The sequence below is a fragment of the Schistocerca piceifrons genome, chromosome 11 (assembly GCF_021461385.2).
Source record: "Schistocerca piceifrons isolate TAMUIC-IGC-003096 chromosome 11, iqSchPice1.1, whole genome shotgun sequence".
In the NCBI taxonomy this organism is placed as follows: Eukaryota; Metazoa; Arthropoda; class Insecta; order Orthoptera; family Acrididae; genus Schistocerca; species Schistocerca piceifrons.
This window is the reverse complement of record NC_060148.1, coordinates 125,412,697-125,432,214: the sequence shown is the minus strand read 5'-3', so window position 1 is coordinate 125,432,214 and position 19,518 is coordinate 125,412,697. Positions and strand designations below refer to the sequence as shown.

At 39.4% G+C, this 19,518-nt stretch overlaps 1 protein-coding gene across 1 annotated transcript in view; it reads left to right on the top strand.

The window, feature by feature from the left end:
• The first annotated feature begins 8,229 nt into the window (after positions 1-8,229).
• Positions 8,230-19,518, top strand: part of LOC124720283 — a 198,243-nt gene continuing 186,954 nt past the window's right edge. Inside the window, exons 1-2 of the mRNA XM_047245594.1 lie at positions 8,230-8,390; positions 12,325-12,402. Of these exons, the coding sequence (XP_047101550.1) occupies positions 12,361-12,402 (42 nt within the window). The 5' untranslated portion in view covers positions 8,230-8,390; positions 12,325-12,360. The remainder of the gene's footprint in view (positions 8,391-12,324; positions 12,403-19,518) is intronic.

The window sequence follows — 19,518 nt, the reverse complement described above, 5'->3', positions numbered from 1 at the left end:
TTAGAGACCAATATTATATGAGGGCTATCCACAAAGTACATTACGTTTTGGAATTAAAAATAAATAAAGTATTGGAAATTTTTTTTTTATTATATACAGATGAAAGCCACACTTAAATACTACTTTTCTACATAGTTGCCATTTAAATTAAGGGACTTATCATAGCGATGGACGAGCTTGGAAATTCCTTCGTCCTAAAATTCGACCGCCTGTGCCTTCAACCATGTGGTTACCTCTTCTTTTGGGACAGAAAAGGTGTGATGTTTGTGGATTTCCTGGAAAGAGGGACTACAATAAACTCTCAAAGGTATTGCCAAACTATGCACAACCTCAGAAGACCAATACAAAACAAGCACAGGGGAAAGTTGGGCTCAAAGATCTTGCTGATTCACGACAATGCCCGGGCCCATACAGCAAATGCCACTCGTGAAGTTCTCGAATCTTTTAAGTGGGAGTTGTTTCCTCATCCGCCGTACAGTCCCGACCTGGCACCAAGCGACTTCCACTTATTCCCAGCAATGAAGAAGTGGTTGGCTATGCAGCGTTTTGATGACGACGCACAGCTTCAAGAAGAGGTAACCACGTGGTTGAAGGCACAGGCGGCCGAATTTTACGACGAAGGAATTTCCAAGCTCGTCCATTGTTATGATAGGTGCCTTAATTTAAATGGCAACTATGTAGAAAAGTAGTATTTAAGTGTGGCTTTCATCTGTATATAATAAAAAAAAATTCCAATACTTTATTTATTTTTAATTCCAAAACGTAATGTACTTTGTGGATAGCCCTCGCATGTGACAGCTTTGCTTTTCTTGTAGCAACACCATATATATTAATTTAAACTATTAACTTTCCCTGTTTGTGTGTTCGTGCTACTTAACAGTGATAATGCTACTGGCTGACTACATCACGTGTCCTATGCTCTGAATATCTGCTGTCATCGGCTGGCGAGATCACGTGACATGAGCTATGACTGGCTTACAAAAGCGCGTCGCAATCTCGATTTCAATGATTTGGAAAGTAACATGTGGTGTTTGGTGGAATTCCAATGTATACTTTTGTAATACGAAAATACGCAGCATGCATGTTGCTACACATGAAAGATATTTCCAGATCTTGTCTTTTTCCCTGAGTTTCGTTTTCTATAGTGCCCGGAAATTCTATGCCCATGTATAAAACCATAACCATTCAAAGGATTGCTAAGGGAAAATATACTGTCACTTAACACGGAGAAAGCTTGTTTTCACCTGGGAGAAAGTGTATTTTTATCCGTGAAAAATCCGGGAATTTTTTTTCCTTGTCTGCGTATACACCCTGATAAAAGTGCAGGAACACTTTCAGTTATTTATTGCACAAGAACAAAACATTGTACAGATATCATACATATGTCATTTTGAAGAGAAACCCTGAAAGTTCTTTTTTCATGTGTACCATGCAATTGTTCTTTCGCGTTCTCGTCAGTACGGTACCAGAACGTTTAAGTTCTACCACTGTAAAGATGGAAGATCCGCAGTTTGGAATGTCAGAACTGCGTAGTAAGTAGTGACAGGCACACTCCAAACCATCAACTCTCGGAGAGAGATTTTAACCGTGTTCAACCTAATGGTAAATTATCGAACTATTTTTCTCTGAATCATACAGTTTGTGGGAAAAGCAGTGATAATAATTACTTTTGGAAACCTTTTATCAGACAAAGCCTGTTATAACAATAAACTGTTTTTCTTAATAAAACGGTCGCCAGCCCAAATCGGGCTCAGTGTCCACACAAAAAGATGAAGTCAATTTTCGACACTGAATAAATAACTACTTTGACTTACTATGTAATTGAAACACAACCACTTAATTTCCATTTACTTGGGTCACTTGGCAGTAAGTACTATTAATTCCACTTTCTGTTACTTATGGAATTTATCACTATACTTCAGTAATTATTTAAAGAAGACACACACTGGGTTCCTAGGAGGAAGTTATTGTCTGTTCTACGAGATTATGGAATAGGAAGCAAACTTTTGCAAGCAATTAAAGGTCTTTACATGGATAGTCAGGCAGCAGTTAGAGTTGATGGTAAATTGAGTTCATGGTTCAGAGTAGTTTCAGGGGTAAGACAAGGCTGCAACCTGTCTCCACTGTTGTTCATATTATTTATGGATCATATGTTGAAAACAATAGACTGGCTGGGTGAGATTAAGATATGTGAACACGAAATAAGCAGTCTTGCATATGTGGATGACTTAGTTGTGATGGCAGATTTGATTGAAAGTTTGCAAAGTAATATTTCAGAGCTAGATCAGAAATGTAAGGACTGTGGTATGAAGATTAGCATCTCCAAAACGAAAGTAATGTCAGTGGGGAAGAAATATAAACCGGTTGAGTGCCAAATAGGAGGAACAAAGTTAGAACAGGTGGACAGTTTCAAGTACTTACGAAGCATATTCTCACAGGATGGCAACATAGTGAAAAAACTGGAAGCGAGGTGTAGCAAAGCTAATGCAGTGAGTGCTCAGCTACGATCTTCTGCAAGAAGGAAGTCAGTACCAAGACTAAGTTATCTGTGCACCGTTCAATCTTTTGACCAACTTTGTTGTATGGGAGCGAAAGCTGGGTGGATTCAGGTTACCTTATCAACAAGGTTGAGGTTACGGATATGAAAGTAGCTAGGATGATTGCAGGTACTAGTAGATGGGAACAATGGCAGGAGGGTGTCCACAATGAGGAAATCAAAGAAAAACTGGGAATGAACTCTATAGATGTAGCAGTCAGGGCGAACAGGCTTAGATGGTGGGGTCATGTTACACACATGGGAGAAGCAAAGTTACCCAAGAGACTCATGGGTTCAGCAGTAGAGGGTAGGAGGAGTCGGGGCAGACCAAGGAGAAGGTACCTGGATTCGGTTAAGAATGATTTTGAAGTAATAGGTTTAACATCAGAAGAGGCACCAATGTTAACATTGAATAGGGGATCATGGAGGAATTTTATAAGGGGGGGCTATGCTCCAGACTGAACGCTGAAAGGCATAATCAGTCTTAAATGATGATGATGCTGATGATAACACATATGTTTCAACAAGGATACAAAAAAATATTAAACTTATAGCTATTATTCATATGACCAAACCTATTATTTAACACAACTAGATTTCATTTCTTTAGGACTTTTACTTGTTTACTTTTTAACGTTTAACTAACACCAATATTTGTCTGGCTTTCTTTGACATGGAGAAGCAACACGGACAAATACTGTTAAGATTGTTGCAGTTAAACAATAATGTTACCTTACTTTCAAAAATGCTATTGAAAACTTATCCTCATGGTCACGCAAAGCGGTGGTTCTTAAACAGATATGTGCAAACTTTAGTATTTAATAATGATTTTCAGAATTTACTACCAAAACAATACTATTGCCAGTAATTTACTATTATTCAAGCTTCAGTAAACATCAGAATACTCAGAATAAATTCGTTTAGGTAAGGACCCTACTGAGGTAAATGAAATTGGAAAATTATGGCTAAACACAAAGGTACATTTAACACTTATATTCCACTGATTGAAGAAGGATGGTTCAAACTGTGATACACTTCTAAGTAAAGTACTTTGCCTGTTACTGATGTCGAAGGTGGTATGAGGCGGTGCTGCAAAGTAATATTGCACAGGTACATAGCTCTCTATCTTCCTCTTGGTGGCGACGATAAAATTGCAAATTTCTGAGCTATTAATTTATTGCCATACTGCGCCAATCATGTAGAACATGTCCGAGGCCAAAACCCAATCTTGCAGAAAATTCGGGGCCTCTAGTGCTTGACCAACGTAATGCATGTTCACCACTTGCAGGGCAGCTACCGACTGTCTGTGTCACTTGCGCGCCAATTCTCACTCGTGCGCCCCACCACCTTTCCCATTCCACCACAGAACGGAGTTCTGTTCTACCTATGATCCCTACACATTTTCACTTTACACTTCTGCTTACAAAAACCCTAAGTATGAACCATCTACAATTGCATGACAGCACATACATACAAAATTGACATAATTAATTACAGTTGTACTTGAAATATTACATAATTATTTACAAAATATGTTTTAATACATTTATTCCACCTACATCAAAGAGGTTATTTTTAACAGAGAAACTACACTTAACAAAAGCTTACTCTCGTTATAGTATTTGCTTAATTTTTCAAAATTATTAAGGAACAAAAAATTTAAAATATACAGATTAATGGCAGGATTATATTTACAATAGCATTACAACCGCCACAGCGTATTTTGGTAATTTGCTGATAGTCGGTGCTAGTCACAAGCATGGTGAGTTGAGGTATGTTGTAGTTCAACAAATGGGAAAGTGAACAGAAATAAATGTCGAATATGGGATACAAAGCATCAACACAAATAAGCATTGAATTTGAGCGTGATTCCCCAAAGGTAAATATTTTTTGTGCCTTGTCACGTCGAAAACTGTACGGGCCATTCTTCTTTGTCGAAAGCACTGTCACTGATTATTCCTACTTGGACATGTTTCAGCAGAATGGGGCTCCACCCCATTTCCATCTTGAAGTTTGTGGGTACCTGAACACGGAGCTGCTGCATTGGTGGATTGGCTTTGCTACAAAAGGGGACAGCTGTTTCGTGAAATGGCCTTCCTGATCACCAGACCTCACTCTGTGTGAGTTTTTTCTGTGGGGACACATTAAAGATCTGGTGAATGTACCGCCTCTACCACGTGATACAACAGAGGTCCGGGAGAGAGTACGGGAAGCGACTGCCACAGTCAACGATGCCATGCTAGGATGGGTATGGCAAGGTATCAATTACCATACTGACATGTGCTGGATCTCTCATGGTTCGCATATCAAATGTTTGTAAAAAACAAAAACTTTCACATTCTCTCTTCAAAGGGCAATATGTATGACACCTGTACAATGTTTAGTTCTTTTGCAATAAATAATTATTGAAAGTGTTCCCGGACTTTATGTACACCCTGTATGTGACAACCAGGAACTGAAAGAAGGTTTAATTACTCCATCTTTTAGTAAATCTGAGGTATTTTTGTGTACTGCAGGCTGCAAGTGATAGGATATGCAATAAGGTTTCCAGGCTATTGGCTTGTTATCATGTGTAGGAATCTTGTGGTACATTAAGAAGTTTGACAGAAGTTGTTTCTTTTCTTCAGATGAAGTTGCAAAGTCAGCTAGAATGGGGTACAGTTGACAGTGAGTATATCTAACAAACAAAACATTTATTGGTATGCCTGTATTGATGAGGAAAGTAGACATTCTGCTGTTCATTTTATCTTGGAAACTTAAGTTTACCACCTGAGCAATTCCTATCTCTCTTACCGGATTGGCTTTGCAGAAGGGGAGCAAGGAGCAGTGGCAAAACTGCTCCCATTCACATTTCCCGTATTCATATTCCTTCAAGCACCTCGTTGACCTACTTGGTTAGCTGAGCAGTGCTGTAGAGATGGACAGTTTTCTCTCTCGTGTCTGATTTTTCTAAAACAAGCACATGCTGGTGCCAAACACTAAGGAGCCGTGTAACTTTTTCTCATTTGCAATGAGTGCAGTACACTTCGGCAACGAATACACATCTAGTGGGCTTTACCCCGGTGGATGATTAGACGAATTGTTGCACCTCCTTTGTGAGTTGTATAGCCTATCTTAGTGTACTCGGTGTACTTCACCTTGTCAGGTACCTGTGGGGTAAATCCTGCGAATGAGTGAATCTGCACAGCAAGTTTCTGATTTCCTGAGTGGTATCTCTTTCCTTTCATTACTTTCTGTTAGTACATATGTACGACAAGAGATAACTCTTATTCGGGCAGAAAATCACTCGAAATCCTCTCCAGAATTTTGATATTTGATGGAAAGATTGTCCTTATAGTAGCTGATGGTATTTATCTCTGTACATATCCTCAAGGCATTCTGCAAGGATGTCAAATGCCTTGGTATTTCTCAGCCCTTCCTTGAATCTACATAAGCATGAGCCACTCCTTGCAACTTCATGCTGGTACTCCTATGAACTTTTCGTCACTCGATGGGGACAGTTTCTCTGTTTCCATTACATTTTGTACTACTGTGTCAACGTTTTCACCTGGTTTAGAACCGCCTATGGGAACACAGAAATAGGGAAGTTAGGCTAGCTCCAGGCACAGTGCTGTTTCGCAGCATCACATTTACTAATGCCTCACTAAGGTGCCTTTGCAGATCATCATTTTTCACACGGAGTTGCTCCACCCGTGTTTGCAATATGTTGGATCCATCTCTAGTTGTCTCTGTGATGTGGGTGAGGAAATTGCTTTAAACTAGACACACACACACACACACAAAATTTGATAACAGACCTCGGTAATGTCAGTGGCAGCATTGGTCCAGAGGCATTTCCCCCTACAAGTGAAGCTTGCACATTTAATATGTAGGAATTGGATAGATAAAAAAATCCAGTCACCAAGTGATGGCAGGAGAAAGGTTTTACTTATGCAAGCTTTTGAAGCCAGTGGCCCCTCCTTCCAGCATAAAGATTGAACGGGTAGGGAGAGGGGTGAAGGGAAGGGAACTTGAGACGTCTAGGGAAAGGGGTGGGGTTCTGAAAAGTCACCCAGAATGCAAGGTCAGGGGAGACTTAACAGATGGGATGATAAGGAAAGGCTCCAACCGTTGCTTGGTGAATGGATTTTTTAGCTATACAATTACAGTATATTGTCAGAAATCGATTATTTTCATTGTTACAATTAAATTGTTCATTGACAATAGATTGGGCAGCAATGCAGTGGCGATGCCCGGTGTCGAGGTGCCATTGGGACATCATAATCATTATGTGGCCTCGTGTGACCACGGTAGAGGAGGCAGACGAGGTTGAATTTCCTTGCCTAATGGCAGTGATGGCAGCGTGGCATTAGGCCTGGGTAGACTGTGGTGGGCAGCTTGGGCTGACTGTGCTAAGCACTTGTCTGTTGCACCGCAGCATGGAGCCGGACTATCCTGCACGATGGTTTCTTACATCTGTTCACAGCTTAGTAATTTGTATGGGGCACCTCAAAGCTGAAAGTGGGTCAAATTTGGCATCTCACTTCAGATGCCAGTTCTTACACCCACTTGGGGGTGTAGTCAGGATTGGATAGTGATGTGGACTTGTAATTATTATACGTACTCATGTTGGGAAAAGGAAACCGTATCAGTTTATTTTCTCATAGGGATTACATTGTGAGAATTGTCAGGAGGACAACAGAAGGTAGTTCCAGAACCATCTTGGAGCAGAAGGGAAAATGCCAAGGTAAAGAAACTGAGCCATTTAGTGTTTTCTATAGGTGGCGGTTTGGAACATAAGAGAGAGATGTTCTTTAGCTCTGATAACAGTCAGTGTCTAAAGTCAAGTGATCCTGTGGCATGATTTGGTTGGTAGGTAGGTCTTGACAGTGATGATTTGTCCTAGTCCATCATGAACTGGCCCATTGTTGTATCAGCAGGAAGGCGGCAAACTGAGTGGGAGCCCATTTGTAAAATGAAGTAATAGTAATTTCTTGCTTACGGAGACTGGAGTAGCACCTTGCAAACAAACTACTTTCCAATAACAGTTTTAGCCATGGATGTGACATTTCCTGAGCCTTTTACATGACTATTGTGTAAAAATGGGTGTTTGTGAGACTTTAATATGGTGCATCATTTAAACTATATATTTTCGAATTACAAAAGTATAAATATGAAAAACACTGAATGTGACACTTAAGTTTTGTGAATATGTAAATTAACATGGTATCCGGTATCTTTTAACATAACGTAGATCCCAGCCTACTTAGGCGATACATGTTATTTGTCCATAAAAACATGTCCGATTTCTTCCTCGTGATCAGATAAAGATGTTCATTTAAAAATATTATTTAGCTAGTTACTATATAAAGAACCCCCCTCTGTGTGTACTTCGTGGTGTAATATTTTCAGAAATGACAAAAGAATTGTCGTCTTAGGACATTGTCAAAGTGTGACAGATATATAACATCTTCTCCTGCTATGAAGGGGTTATTTACTTATTGGGGTTGTGGCTTGGCAGTGTTTTGGAAGGCAGAGAGGAAGAGGCACTGTCTGCAATATCAACACCCAGAAAAAGCTTAACAAGGCTGAAGAGCAATGTCACTCTCTTCTGTGGTGTTATGAGATTCAATTTGAAAATGTTGTTCTTGTCAATGAGATCTGTTTACTTAATGCATATAAATGTGACATAAGAGCAACAAAATACAGAAGAGTTGTTTAAAAGGCAGTTACATTATTTTGTAGCTTGAAGACTAGAGAGCTGTCTTACAGCCCTCAATCCTCTGCAAATGGAAACAGTCATGTGACAAGACATGGTGGCAGTGCATAGCAGGTCCTTAACATGGAGAAGCTACAAGAAGGAAACTGACTCGAGGTAAATGTTTATGAGTAGCATCAGGGTGACAGATCATTGAAATGTAATGTGTCTTCTCAGCTCAGTACAGCCATCCCTCTCTTTTTCACTGTTAAATTTTACTACCAACAGTTCGTGCTTTGACCACAAGCTTCATTCACAAAGTAGTAAAAATAATATGGAATAACTATTAAAATAAATGTGAGGGTTACCCAAAAAGTGAGGCACTACATTTTTTCCCTTCAGTAATTATTTATTGAACACAACAATAAATACACAAAAGAAAGAATGTTGTTTATTCTACATTCCCTATACTTCCACACAATTGCTGCCCTGTTCTATGGCCTTCCTCCATCGAGACACAAGGGTGTGTGTACCCTGTCAGTGCCACTCCTTGTTCTGGTATTGAAGCCATTTCTCCACTGTAAGAATCACATCTTTGTCATCCTCAAAATGTCATCTACAAATGTGATGCTTTAATGAGACAAGCAAATGGAAGTAGGAGGTGCGCTAGGTCAGGGCTGTAGGATGGATGAGATAATACTGTCCAACCCTGTTTAATGATGGTTCTGAAGTCCTCAAACTTGTTTGAGGCCGAAGGCTATCGCATAGAATCAGTCAATCACCTGGGTTATTATGGTGACAAAGTCATTGGAAGCCCTTTTTGGGTTTGGTTAATGTGTTCACATCTGCTTCAGAAATATTGGTACTGCGTCTTGGCATCACATCAAAGAGTGAGAAGATTTAGTTTCCTCATGAGATAGTAACCCATTGTACACAAACTATTGAGTACAAGAATACCACAAACCTAAATAATTTTTAATGAAGTTCTTAAAAGCAGTTTCAGTTTTATTTATTCCCATTTGACAGTTATATTTACAGTCCCACTTAATATCTCCGAGTTTCTGAATGAACTGGTTTACTACTACTTCCTTCTGCCCTCTAACCCACATTACCTTTTCCTTAGCATTGGCACCTGTGTTTGGGGAATATGCTCAAATTCAGTGCATTTGTGTGGATGCTTCATACCGTAGATTTGACAGTTGTGCCTGTTCACTTTCACAGTACTGTGAAAAGTGACTTGGTCACTAAAAATTAAGTGTTCAACAATGCCATACCCATCCTCATTCAGTTGTTACAACTGTGAACAAATCTCAGAATGCTTGTCTTTATCGTTGCCATTGAGCTTCTGCACTAGCTCCAATTTTAATGGTTTCATAGACAGCTTCTGTAGCAGAACTTTCCACACTGTCATTGGAGTCATTTCCAGTTCACAGGATGCACGATGCGCCAATTTCCTTGGACTCCTTATGAATGTCTCTCATAAGTGCTCTACATTCACTGCACTCACACTAGGATGTCCGCTTCTCTTCACCAGGCACAAGCTACCTGTCATAACGAATTTGTTGTGGCAGTGGTACATGGCCTTTCTTGTTGTTGGCTTCTTACCGTACTTGGTTCTAAACATAGGAGGAAAAAAAGAAACTTTCAGTGTTTCCCTTCAAAATGACATGTGTGTGATATCTGTACAGTGCTTGGTTTCTGTGCAATAAATAATTGAAACTGTTCCTAGACTTTATGTACACCCTGTATTTTGAAATCTCCTGTGTTATATCAAATATTGATAGAAACTGCTTACCAACCATCAAGGAAGACATTCACACAGACGAGGAAAACCTAGTCAAGGAAAACATAATTTTTTTTGAAACTGGAGTTATATTAATCTGCCAAAAGAGAAGAAAGTAACAATATTATGAAAAGGAAAGTTACCACTCCCTATAAAGCAGAGATGCTAAGTCATAGATAGGCACAACTAAAAGCCTGTCACAAACAAGAAGGTTTTGGCCAGTAAGGCCTTACTGGCCAGAAGCTTCTTATTTGTGACAGTCTTTTTATTGTGCCTATCTATGACTCAGCATCTCCACCATACGGTGAGTGGTGACTTTCATTTCCATAATATTGTTATATTCCATCCTGGATTTTCCATTATTTGAAAAGAGAAGACAGGTTGGATGAAACAGTGCATACTGAGATTAAATAGAAAAAGTTCTCAAGAGTTCCTGGAGCAAGGAGGAGGTGAACAACACAGTAAGAGCACTTGTTTTTCCTTTCATTCTTTCCATTTAATTTCAGTTACTATTCCTACTTCTGTACTTTCTTCATTGGAAAGAACCTGAAAAATGGCGCTGTTATACTTCACTGTGTATGCCTGTATCTACAGCTGCTTGGTAAATAAAAATTATATCTAATTTTATTTGACTGCAATTCTGTATGGGGTGTAATTTTTGCTAGCAGGAAAGTATTTAATTCCGGTGATACACTATGGCCGACCACTACTTATATTTAGGAGGTGAAATTGCCAGTGCTGCTGATTGTCACACACAAAATGAGGGGGAATGAGGAAGGCGGATATCTCATAACTTTGTTTGTTTCCCAGGGAGGAAAGATTGATAGCTTGGGGATGATTGGAAGAGGTCCCTCAGACATCAGGAAACTAATGAATTCGAATTTTTTTTTTTTCCTGCCCCATACACTTACAAGTGTCCATCAGCAGTACTTGAAATTCCACTTTCTAAAGGTAAGTACTGCCCACCCGATCTGTCTCTTTGTAATTTTATACACAGTTCAGTCACATTAAGGTGAGCACTGCCTATGTTTTATATCAACATGCAGTAACAGCTCACAGACGGCAGATGCGAGCATTAGCATTGGAGTATATATAAAGTGAGTCGAGGAGTGATGCAGAAAACAGTGCAGATGTTGTCGTAATGCTGAAACAGAGCGATTTATCGGACATCATTGGTTTTCAGGCCAAGTGTGGAAGCATTTCCAAAAAGGCTAAGATTGTAAACTGTTTCATGCCACCGTGGTGAAAGTATACTGTGCATGGCGAATTAGTGCTATCGAAAACTGGCATGCAGGCAACTGTGGTGCAAAGATATGTGTTGGTGAATGAATATGCAACTGTTGAGCAACTGACCGGCCAGATGAACCAAGGGGCTACCAACTGTGTCTCCTCAAGGACCGTTCAACAAATGTTGATGCATATGGGCCTCTGCAGCAATGGTTTGGTTCATGTACATATTCTGGCTGCTGTCCATCATCGAGAAAGGCAGGAATTTGCATGCTACTGAGTGGCAAAAGATGGCCTTTTCAAATAAATCGTGTTTTATGCTCCATCATACGGACGGCTTTTGGCATGTATGGCACTGCAACAATTGTTGAAGGGTTCATGCCGGTGGAGGGGGTTTATGGTGTTGTGAATATTTTTGTGGTCTTCCCTGGGTGATCTCATCATTCTGGAAAGCACAGTGATTCAACACAAGTAAGCATCAATCCTTGAGGACCACATCCACTCACCACCTGGAATAGAAGGGAGAACCGATAGAGGTACTCAAGGTACCCTCCGCCACACACCGTCAGGTGGCTTGCGGAGTATGGATGTAGATGTAGATACGTGCAATTTATTTTCCCTTGGCAAGTTAGCGTCTACCAGCAGAACAATGGAGTATGTCACACACTTCGTAGTGTAATGTGTGGTACCATGAGCACCAGAGCGAGTTCACTGTGCTCATGCTCCCCTGCCTCCCCCCACCCCCTCCCTGCCCCCTCCTCTACCCTAAGGCTGAATTCAAAACCCAGTTGAGAATATGCGGTGACTACTTTGATACTGTTTGTGCCACGAATCTTTGGCCCTCAGCTGTGAAACATAGCACACTTGGCCATGATAGTGGAACTGGAGTGGGTCCACATCCCTGTTGGTACCTTCTGCAACCTCACTGACACTCTCCATGCATGTCCTCACTGTGAAAGATGGCTATTTGGGCTTTTGACAGGTGGTTACAAGTAGTTTTGGACCAAGCAGCTTCCTCAAGTTAATTTTACTGTAGATAGAATACGTGGGCAAATTCCTGTGGTTTTGTTCACAACAATTTTCTTTCTTGTTTTGTTCTAGTGGCAGATTGAAGGATTTGTTGAGAAGTACAAGAAAATGAAAGACAGGGCAGCTCTTTTGAAAGGCAGTTTACATAAGGTAAGGTGGCATAAACCATCTTTTCAAACACAAGAACATTACAGTGTGCTATTATACTCTGAAATATACAAGGTGCATCCAATAAGTTCGATGAATAGTGTCAGAAAATAAAGAAAATGAGAGTTACAAAGTAATCACCATTAGCTACAACACATTTGTGACACTAATTGTAAAGCTATTGAAAACTGTTCATAAACACTACTTGTGGAATAGTTTTAAGTAACGTGGTCATGCGTTGTTGGATTTACCACATTATTACAGGAGGTGAGACCGTGTGCTACCAGTACGATCCGTAGACTGAGCGACAGGCATTTCCCTCACCTCCCTCAGATAGAAATTCATGATAGATCGAGACTTTGCTTTTGAAAAAAGCAATCGACATCCTTTTATCTTGGATTTTGACAGAAGACTCCTTTTGGGAGGCGGGGAAGACAACAAACATTGTGCCACTGACTGTCACTCGGTCTCAGGATCTTATTGGTAGCACCAGGTCTCATCACCTGCTATGCCACAGATATGCAACGGTGTGTAACCACAGTGCTTTGAGCGATTGCACAAGAAAATTTGTTGACAGTTTCCAACAGCTTTACAACTGATGTCAGAAGTGTGTTGTAGCCAACAGTGGTTATTTTGAAGGCTAAGACTTATTTGATGCAGCTCTTCTTGTTTTTTGTACAGATCTTTTTGTCTTCGTATAACTACTGCAGTCTACATCCATTTGGCTCTGCATGCTGTTGTCAAAACTTGTTCTCCCTTTATAATGTTACCCCTGCCCCCTCCCCTCCAACTTCCCTCCATTACAAAATTGAAATGTTTTTCTGGTGACCTCCTCCTTAGTATTTACCAACTGGGAAATCCAAAAGGGAAAGCATTTCTCCTCCAGAATATTGCCCCCAAGGGGATGCCATCATCAAGCCGTATAGTATAGGTGGATAACAGTGATGTGTTGTGTTGATTGTAGCAAAATTGGGAGTTGCACATGCTCCTAATTTAGAAAATTAAAAGTATGTGGTCTGCAGCACTCGCCATCAGAATAATTCCTAATATGAATGAAATATTTTCATTCACTTGTGGATTTGTGAATGTTTTCTAAGGCAGTTAACGGGCAATGAAAAATGTCTACACCCAAAATGAGATTATTAAAGAGTTACATGTGTCTCATCACCCAAGAAATCTCCTGTCTTAGCCTTTTTAAGAAAGTGGGGACATTGACCACAACCAAACATTCTCTCTCTTCAATCATAACTTTCTCACAATCAAATGTACCACAACCATAATATAAGAAGAAAATGTGACCCACATTATGATCTGATGAATTTTTCTGTAGTACAGAAATGTGTGAAATAGAACTAGCACTGAAATCTTTTAACTTGCTTGGAAGTAATAAAGATTCCTAAGAGATAATAACACGTTATTTGAAAGTAAGAAGAAGAAAATTTTGTGTAATAATCATGTTATTGTCTTAATTTTTAAGGCAGAAAAATTTGGAATGTAGTTTGATTTGTTCAAGTTATGTCTTTCTGGTTTTGTTTGTGCATGATTAATAATACATTCTATGTTCTATAATTCATAAAAAAAGTTCTTTAAATTTGAGAAATCCAATGCAAAGTTTGTGTAATCAGGGAACAGTGTTATATGATTTGTAATAAAGTCTAATTTTATATTTGTTTTTGATTGACATGTATGTAATACTAAATTAAATTACACACACACACACACACACCACGAAAGCAACTATTATCTCCGCATGCTAAGACTGATAGGTTTATTTCTGGATCTTCAAATTAATCTCACCACTTCTCTTCACCATCATTGTATTTTCCTGCTCCTGCCTGCACCACACATATATTCTCACATATTCAGTGACATAAGTTACAAGATCCCTTGCCTTTTGATATGCTGAACTGTAAAGTGTCACACAGCATAACAGGAAAGGAGAGACAGTGCTGTCAACGTACTATATTTTTACAACTATATGTCTACACCATAAAACAAGGAAGGAAAAGAGCAATTCACAAGAATCACAGCCAGTAAAAACATTGCTCGTGATGTGCACATCTTTGTATGACATGATGTGGAGTTGTAAATGGATTTAGTAACTGATCTGCAATTTTATTTTTCCCTCCTATAGCATTTTAAGCTTTTGACAACTGACACTTGCATTTCTACACACGTGTCAAAGTAGTATTAGTGAATGGAGATAATACAAACAAGAGTTGAGATGCCACAGTTCGAATGTATTAGACTTTTCAGAGGGATGTTCAGTGAATCACTAATGAGCTGATAATCACATCTCCAGACAAGGATAAGACAAAAACTGAAAGCATATTTGTTTATCTGTATTAACATGATGTTATGTCTATATGCGAACAATGTTGTGTATTAATGTAGTCTTTGTAGCTGCACTAAGATCCATATAATTTTTTCCTATTGTTTCCAGCTGCAAACATTTAAGTAAAACAAAAACCACTAACCATTTGGTCTAGTAATAACAGCATTTCTGTGTTGATGGGCTAGACTAGCGTGATCCTGCTTTACACCCTTTATTACAAAGTACTAGGTGCCTCTGAGGCCAACCATTCTCGTACCGGCTGTGTGACAGTGTTCACCCATCGGCCCTGCCAGGTGCCAGGGAAGTGGCTACTGTTTGGTGGGCGTAACACTGATTGTTTTCTTGAGAGGTGAAGATTTCATTCTGTTTTTCACCTCTGCTAGTTTCAAAACTGTGGTAGACATAACAATTAAAATATTAATTTAAATGTAAGATGAAAATAAGCTAGCTGTCGCGTCATTCGTGCTTTCTGTTTATAGTCCCCGTACATTCATACCAACAACCAAAAATGTTGACAGTGAATAGTGAACCTTTACTGCTGCAGCTAAGTGATAAAAAAATAAAGTTTTATCAAAATAATTAAAGATAATTATATGATAGAATGTTCAGATGTAATACAAACACACACAACAATTTGAAGCAACAACTCAGAGCACAGTTTTTGACCAGGTAACAACATAGATCAACAAAAGCAAAAGTCAGTTGTTCATGTCCTGTCGTTATCATTCTTATGTTGTATTTCCACATATTGCTCACTGTGTGTATGCTACTAAAAAGAAAAATGCGTTTATGACCTTACTGTGCTGAATTGAAAGCAAATTCTACAAAGATATTATTGTGATCATGTATTGTTTAGAATCTTGAAAAAATGTGATTAGAAATAAAAGAAACAGAACTGTATAGCACAAAAAGAAATGCTTGAAGCCATCTGCTCAGAAATGGATAATGACTTGCATTTCCTATTTTTTGATAATGACACAGAAACTAAATTTTGTTTGTGACACAGTTTCTGATTGCTGTGACAACCATCTGGGGACATTGCTTAGCTGCAACTTTGTATTCTGCATTTGCTCTCGCATTGACAGAAGATCGCACTATTGCTGAAAACCAGTTCTGTGTAAAGTTGTCCTGTAATGTATGCCAAAATAAATACTATAATTTATTTTGAGTATCTATTCCTTGAAGTCAAATTGATGACCACTCTCAGATCTTTGATAAATGTTTATTACCAGTAAAAAAAACCACAATCTGAAATAGTAGTGTGACAGTGTTGATTTAAACAGAGAGCACCTTCATCAGATGAAGAGTGACATATTAACATAACCACAGTATTCCTGGTGCTGATACATCCGGTTTCCAGGAATGTAACCCATGGACACTGTCTTTCATAATGTTGACACAATTACACAACCCATATGCTGCCTACTGAATGTTTCCAAAAAGTTAAAGGTAATGCATGTCACTGCAAAGACTGTAGAAAAAGAAAAGGAAGATGTTAATGAAGATGTTGGGTGGACTGACTTTTGATAATGTGAATGCTGATATGTTAATCATGTGAGAGATTGCCACTGACTGAATACTTTGGGTCGGATTGGTCTTATAAAGGGTGGTGTAAAGATTTTTGCTGCTTTTGCTGCTTTCGGAATCCTGTAATTATTTGAAAACGACTAGGTTAAGTTTTACTGCATTGGATGGGCTGTATACTCAGGCCAAAATTGGGTTTATGAAATATGTTGTGGGTTATTACATTAGAAAAATTCATGCAACCACTTTATTCATCCATGTTAGGAACACCCCAGCTAAAAGTTTGGCAGTCATATTTAAATGTATAATGCATTATGTTAATTTTATTAAGTTTTTAATTAATGACTTTACAGATTAATAAAGGATGCCATTCAGTCCATAAAAATAATGTCTATGAAAATGCATAGGTGAACTTCAGAAGTAAACAGATATTATGACACAAAAGATAATAATGTGCCTGGTTCCAAACTTTAAGTATGTATATATTTTAATTGAATTATTTTCCAGTGAATCAAAATATCTTCTCACAGAGAATGGAATGAGTGCTTTCCGGTGAGTGGTGTCACTGCTTCAGATTATATCGATCAGCTCATTCTAAATTTTCTATCTCGTATAATAGTGAAGTTTTCAGTTGATAACTTTTAATTAGTACAGTACCATGTGCCACAGCATCATCAGCAAACAACCCCAGATTGCTGCCCATCCTGTCCTCTAAATCATTTATCAGTATATAGAGAACAACAGTGATCTTATCACACGTACCTGGAGCACTCCTGACAATACCATTGTCCCTGATACTGGGTTCTATTACTTAAGAAGTCTTCGAGGCATTCACATATCTGTGAACTTATTCCATATGCTCATACCTTCATTCAGAGCCTGCAGTGGGGCACCATGTCAAATGCGTTCCAGAAATCTATGGACTCTGCCTGTTGCCCTTCACATGTAGTTCACACTATATCATGTGAGAAAAGGTTGATCTGAGTTTCACACGAGCAGTGCCCTCTCAATCTGATTTGTAGACATTATCTTCTCAGTCTCAAGAAAATTTATTATATTCAGACTGGGAATATGTTCAAGGATTCTGCAACAAACTGAAGTTACTGATATTTGTCTGTAATTTTGCAGGCGTGTTCCTTTACCCTCCTGCCACTTGGGACTTTGTGCTGGATGAGAGATTCGCAATAAATGCAAGCTAAATAAGGGATAATGCCGTGGAGTATTCTTTGTAAAACCAAATTGGGAGTTCATCCGGACCTAGTGCCTTATTTGCTTTTAAATCTTTCAATTGTTTCTCTGTGCCAGGAGCCTGTGCGATGGTCAGATGACTGTATATTTGTATGATTTTGCTGTGTGAATGATTTCTTGAATGTGAAATTTAAAACTTTGGCTTTCGTTTTGCTGTCTTCAACTGCCACACCTGACTGTTCAACAAGGGACTGAGCAGAAGTGTAAGATGCACTTAGGGATTTTACATAGGACCAGAATTTTCTCAGGTTCTCTGCAAGATATTTTGCTAAGGTATCACAGTGGTAGTTGTTGTATGCTGTACGCATAGATCTTTTCACAAACATACGAATCTCTATTAATCTTTTCTTGTTGTCATTTTTGCGGTCTCCTTCGAACTGAGGGTGCAATAACCTCTGCTTCCTCAGCATCTTCCAAATATCATTAAACCATGGTGAGTCTTTTCCGTCCTTTATCCACTTACAAGGTGCATAACTCTCCAGACCGTGATTTACAATCAGTTTAAACTTTACCTGTAACTCCTCTACATGCATCTTACTGGAACTAAGTGACGTTACTTCACTGGCTAAGTGAGATGCTAACAACTGCTTATCTACTCTTATCTACAAGAAACACTCTCCTAGCCTTCTTACTTGATGTAATATCTTTCATAACCATGGTTAATTGCTAGTTATGATTGCTAATCCCCATTTCTATACTGATATTGTCAGTAAGCTCTGGCATGTTTGTAGCTACCAGATCTAAGATATTTCCATTGTGTATGGGCTGCCAAGCTAACTGCTCAAAAGAGTTTTCAGAAAATGTTTTCAAAATTATTTTGGCCATCTGATTGTGAGTATCCTCTTCAATGAATCCATAGATATACCAGTCTATACTCAATAGGTGAAAATCATCTCCAACTAGTATTGCATGGTCTGGGAATTTATGCGCAATTGACTGTGGACTTTCTTTGAAGACTTAAAACTGTCACAGTGGAATTGAGTCGCCTCTAAAAACATCCATGTGTTATACAGGACCAGATAACTTCACTGTTGCATTCCACTTCAACCTCAACAGAGGTAATATTTTTGTCAGCTGCAATAAACACTCCCCTTGCTATGGCATCTAATCTGTCTTTACGACATATGTTCCCTGACTTTCTAAATCTCTCAGATCTTTCCAGTTTAGGTTGCAGTGAGCTGTTGGTCTCAAGAATACTTTGAGCATGAGAGCTTTCCTGTAGGGCAGGAAATTCAAGAAATTTTGTTATGAATTCTTTGACAGTTTACTGATAAAATTTTGACAGACGAAGTTTCTTTAGACCTAAAGTGGTCTGACATCCTTTGCTGTGTATTGACTGGTGAGTGTTCTTCAGAGTATTTCAAACTACTGTCTAGTTTAAAAAACACTCATGTGCACTTCATAAGCACTCTGCTTCCTTCATGTCGTCCACCCCCGACCTGACAAGGGGAATCTTACAAATCCCCACCAGATAATGCAGGTCTAGAAATCTGCAGCCAAGACAATCACAGAGTCAATGAAGCCTTTGGTTGAGACCCTTCACTCGGCTCCAAACCAAAGGACCCAATCACCCCTGGGAACAATGCTGCAAATTGCAAGCTCTGCCTGCACCCCACACCGAGGCTAGCAGTCTTCACCACCACCACTTCCTCCTCCTCCTCCCACCCTCCTCCCCCCTCCCCCTCCCCCCCACCCCTCCCCTGCCACCTGTATGAACTGAGGATGGCGACAGAAATCATTGATGCTGATCTGAGCCACAACTTGCAGACTACTGCACCCTGCATACTCGATAGCTGCAGACAGAGCTGCCTCCACATCTCGGATGAGGCTCAACGAGAGACTACCGAATGCACATTGTCTTTCTTTCCAGCCCTGAACAGTGTCTGTCTAAGGGCTCCACAACACACCTAATTTTGGAGTTCCCAATAACTAGTAAACCCCTGCCCAGATCCTACTGAAGCAGCAGCCACATATTTACTTAAAGGGCGAATAGGTGAATAGGCGAGGCCAAG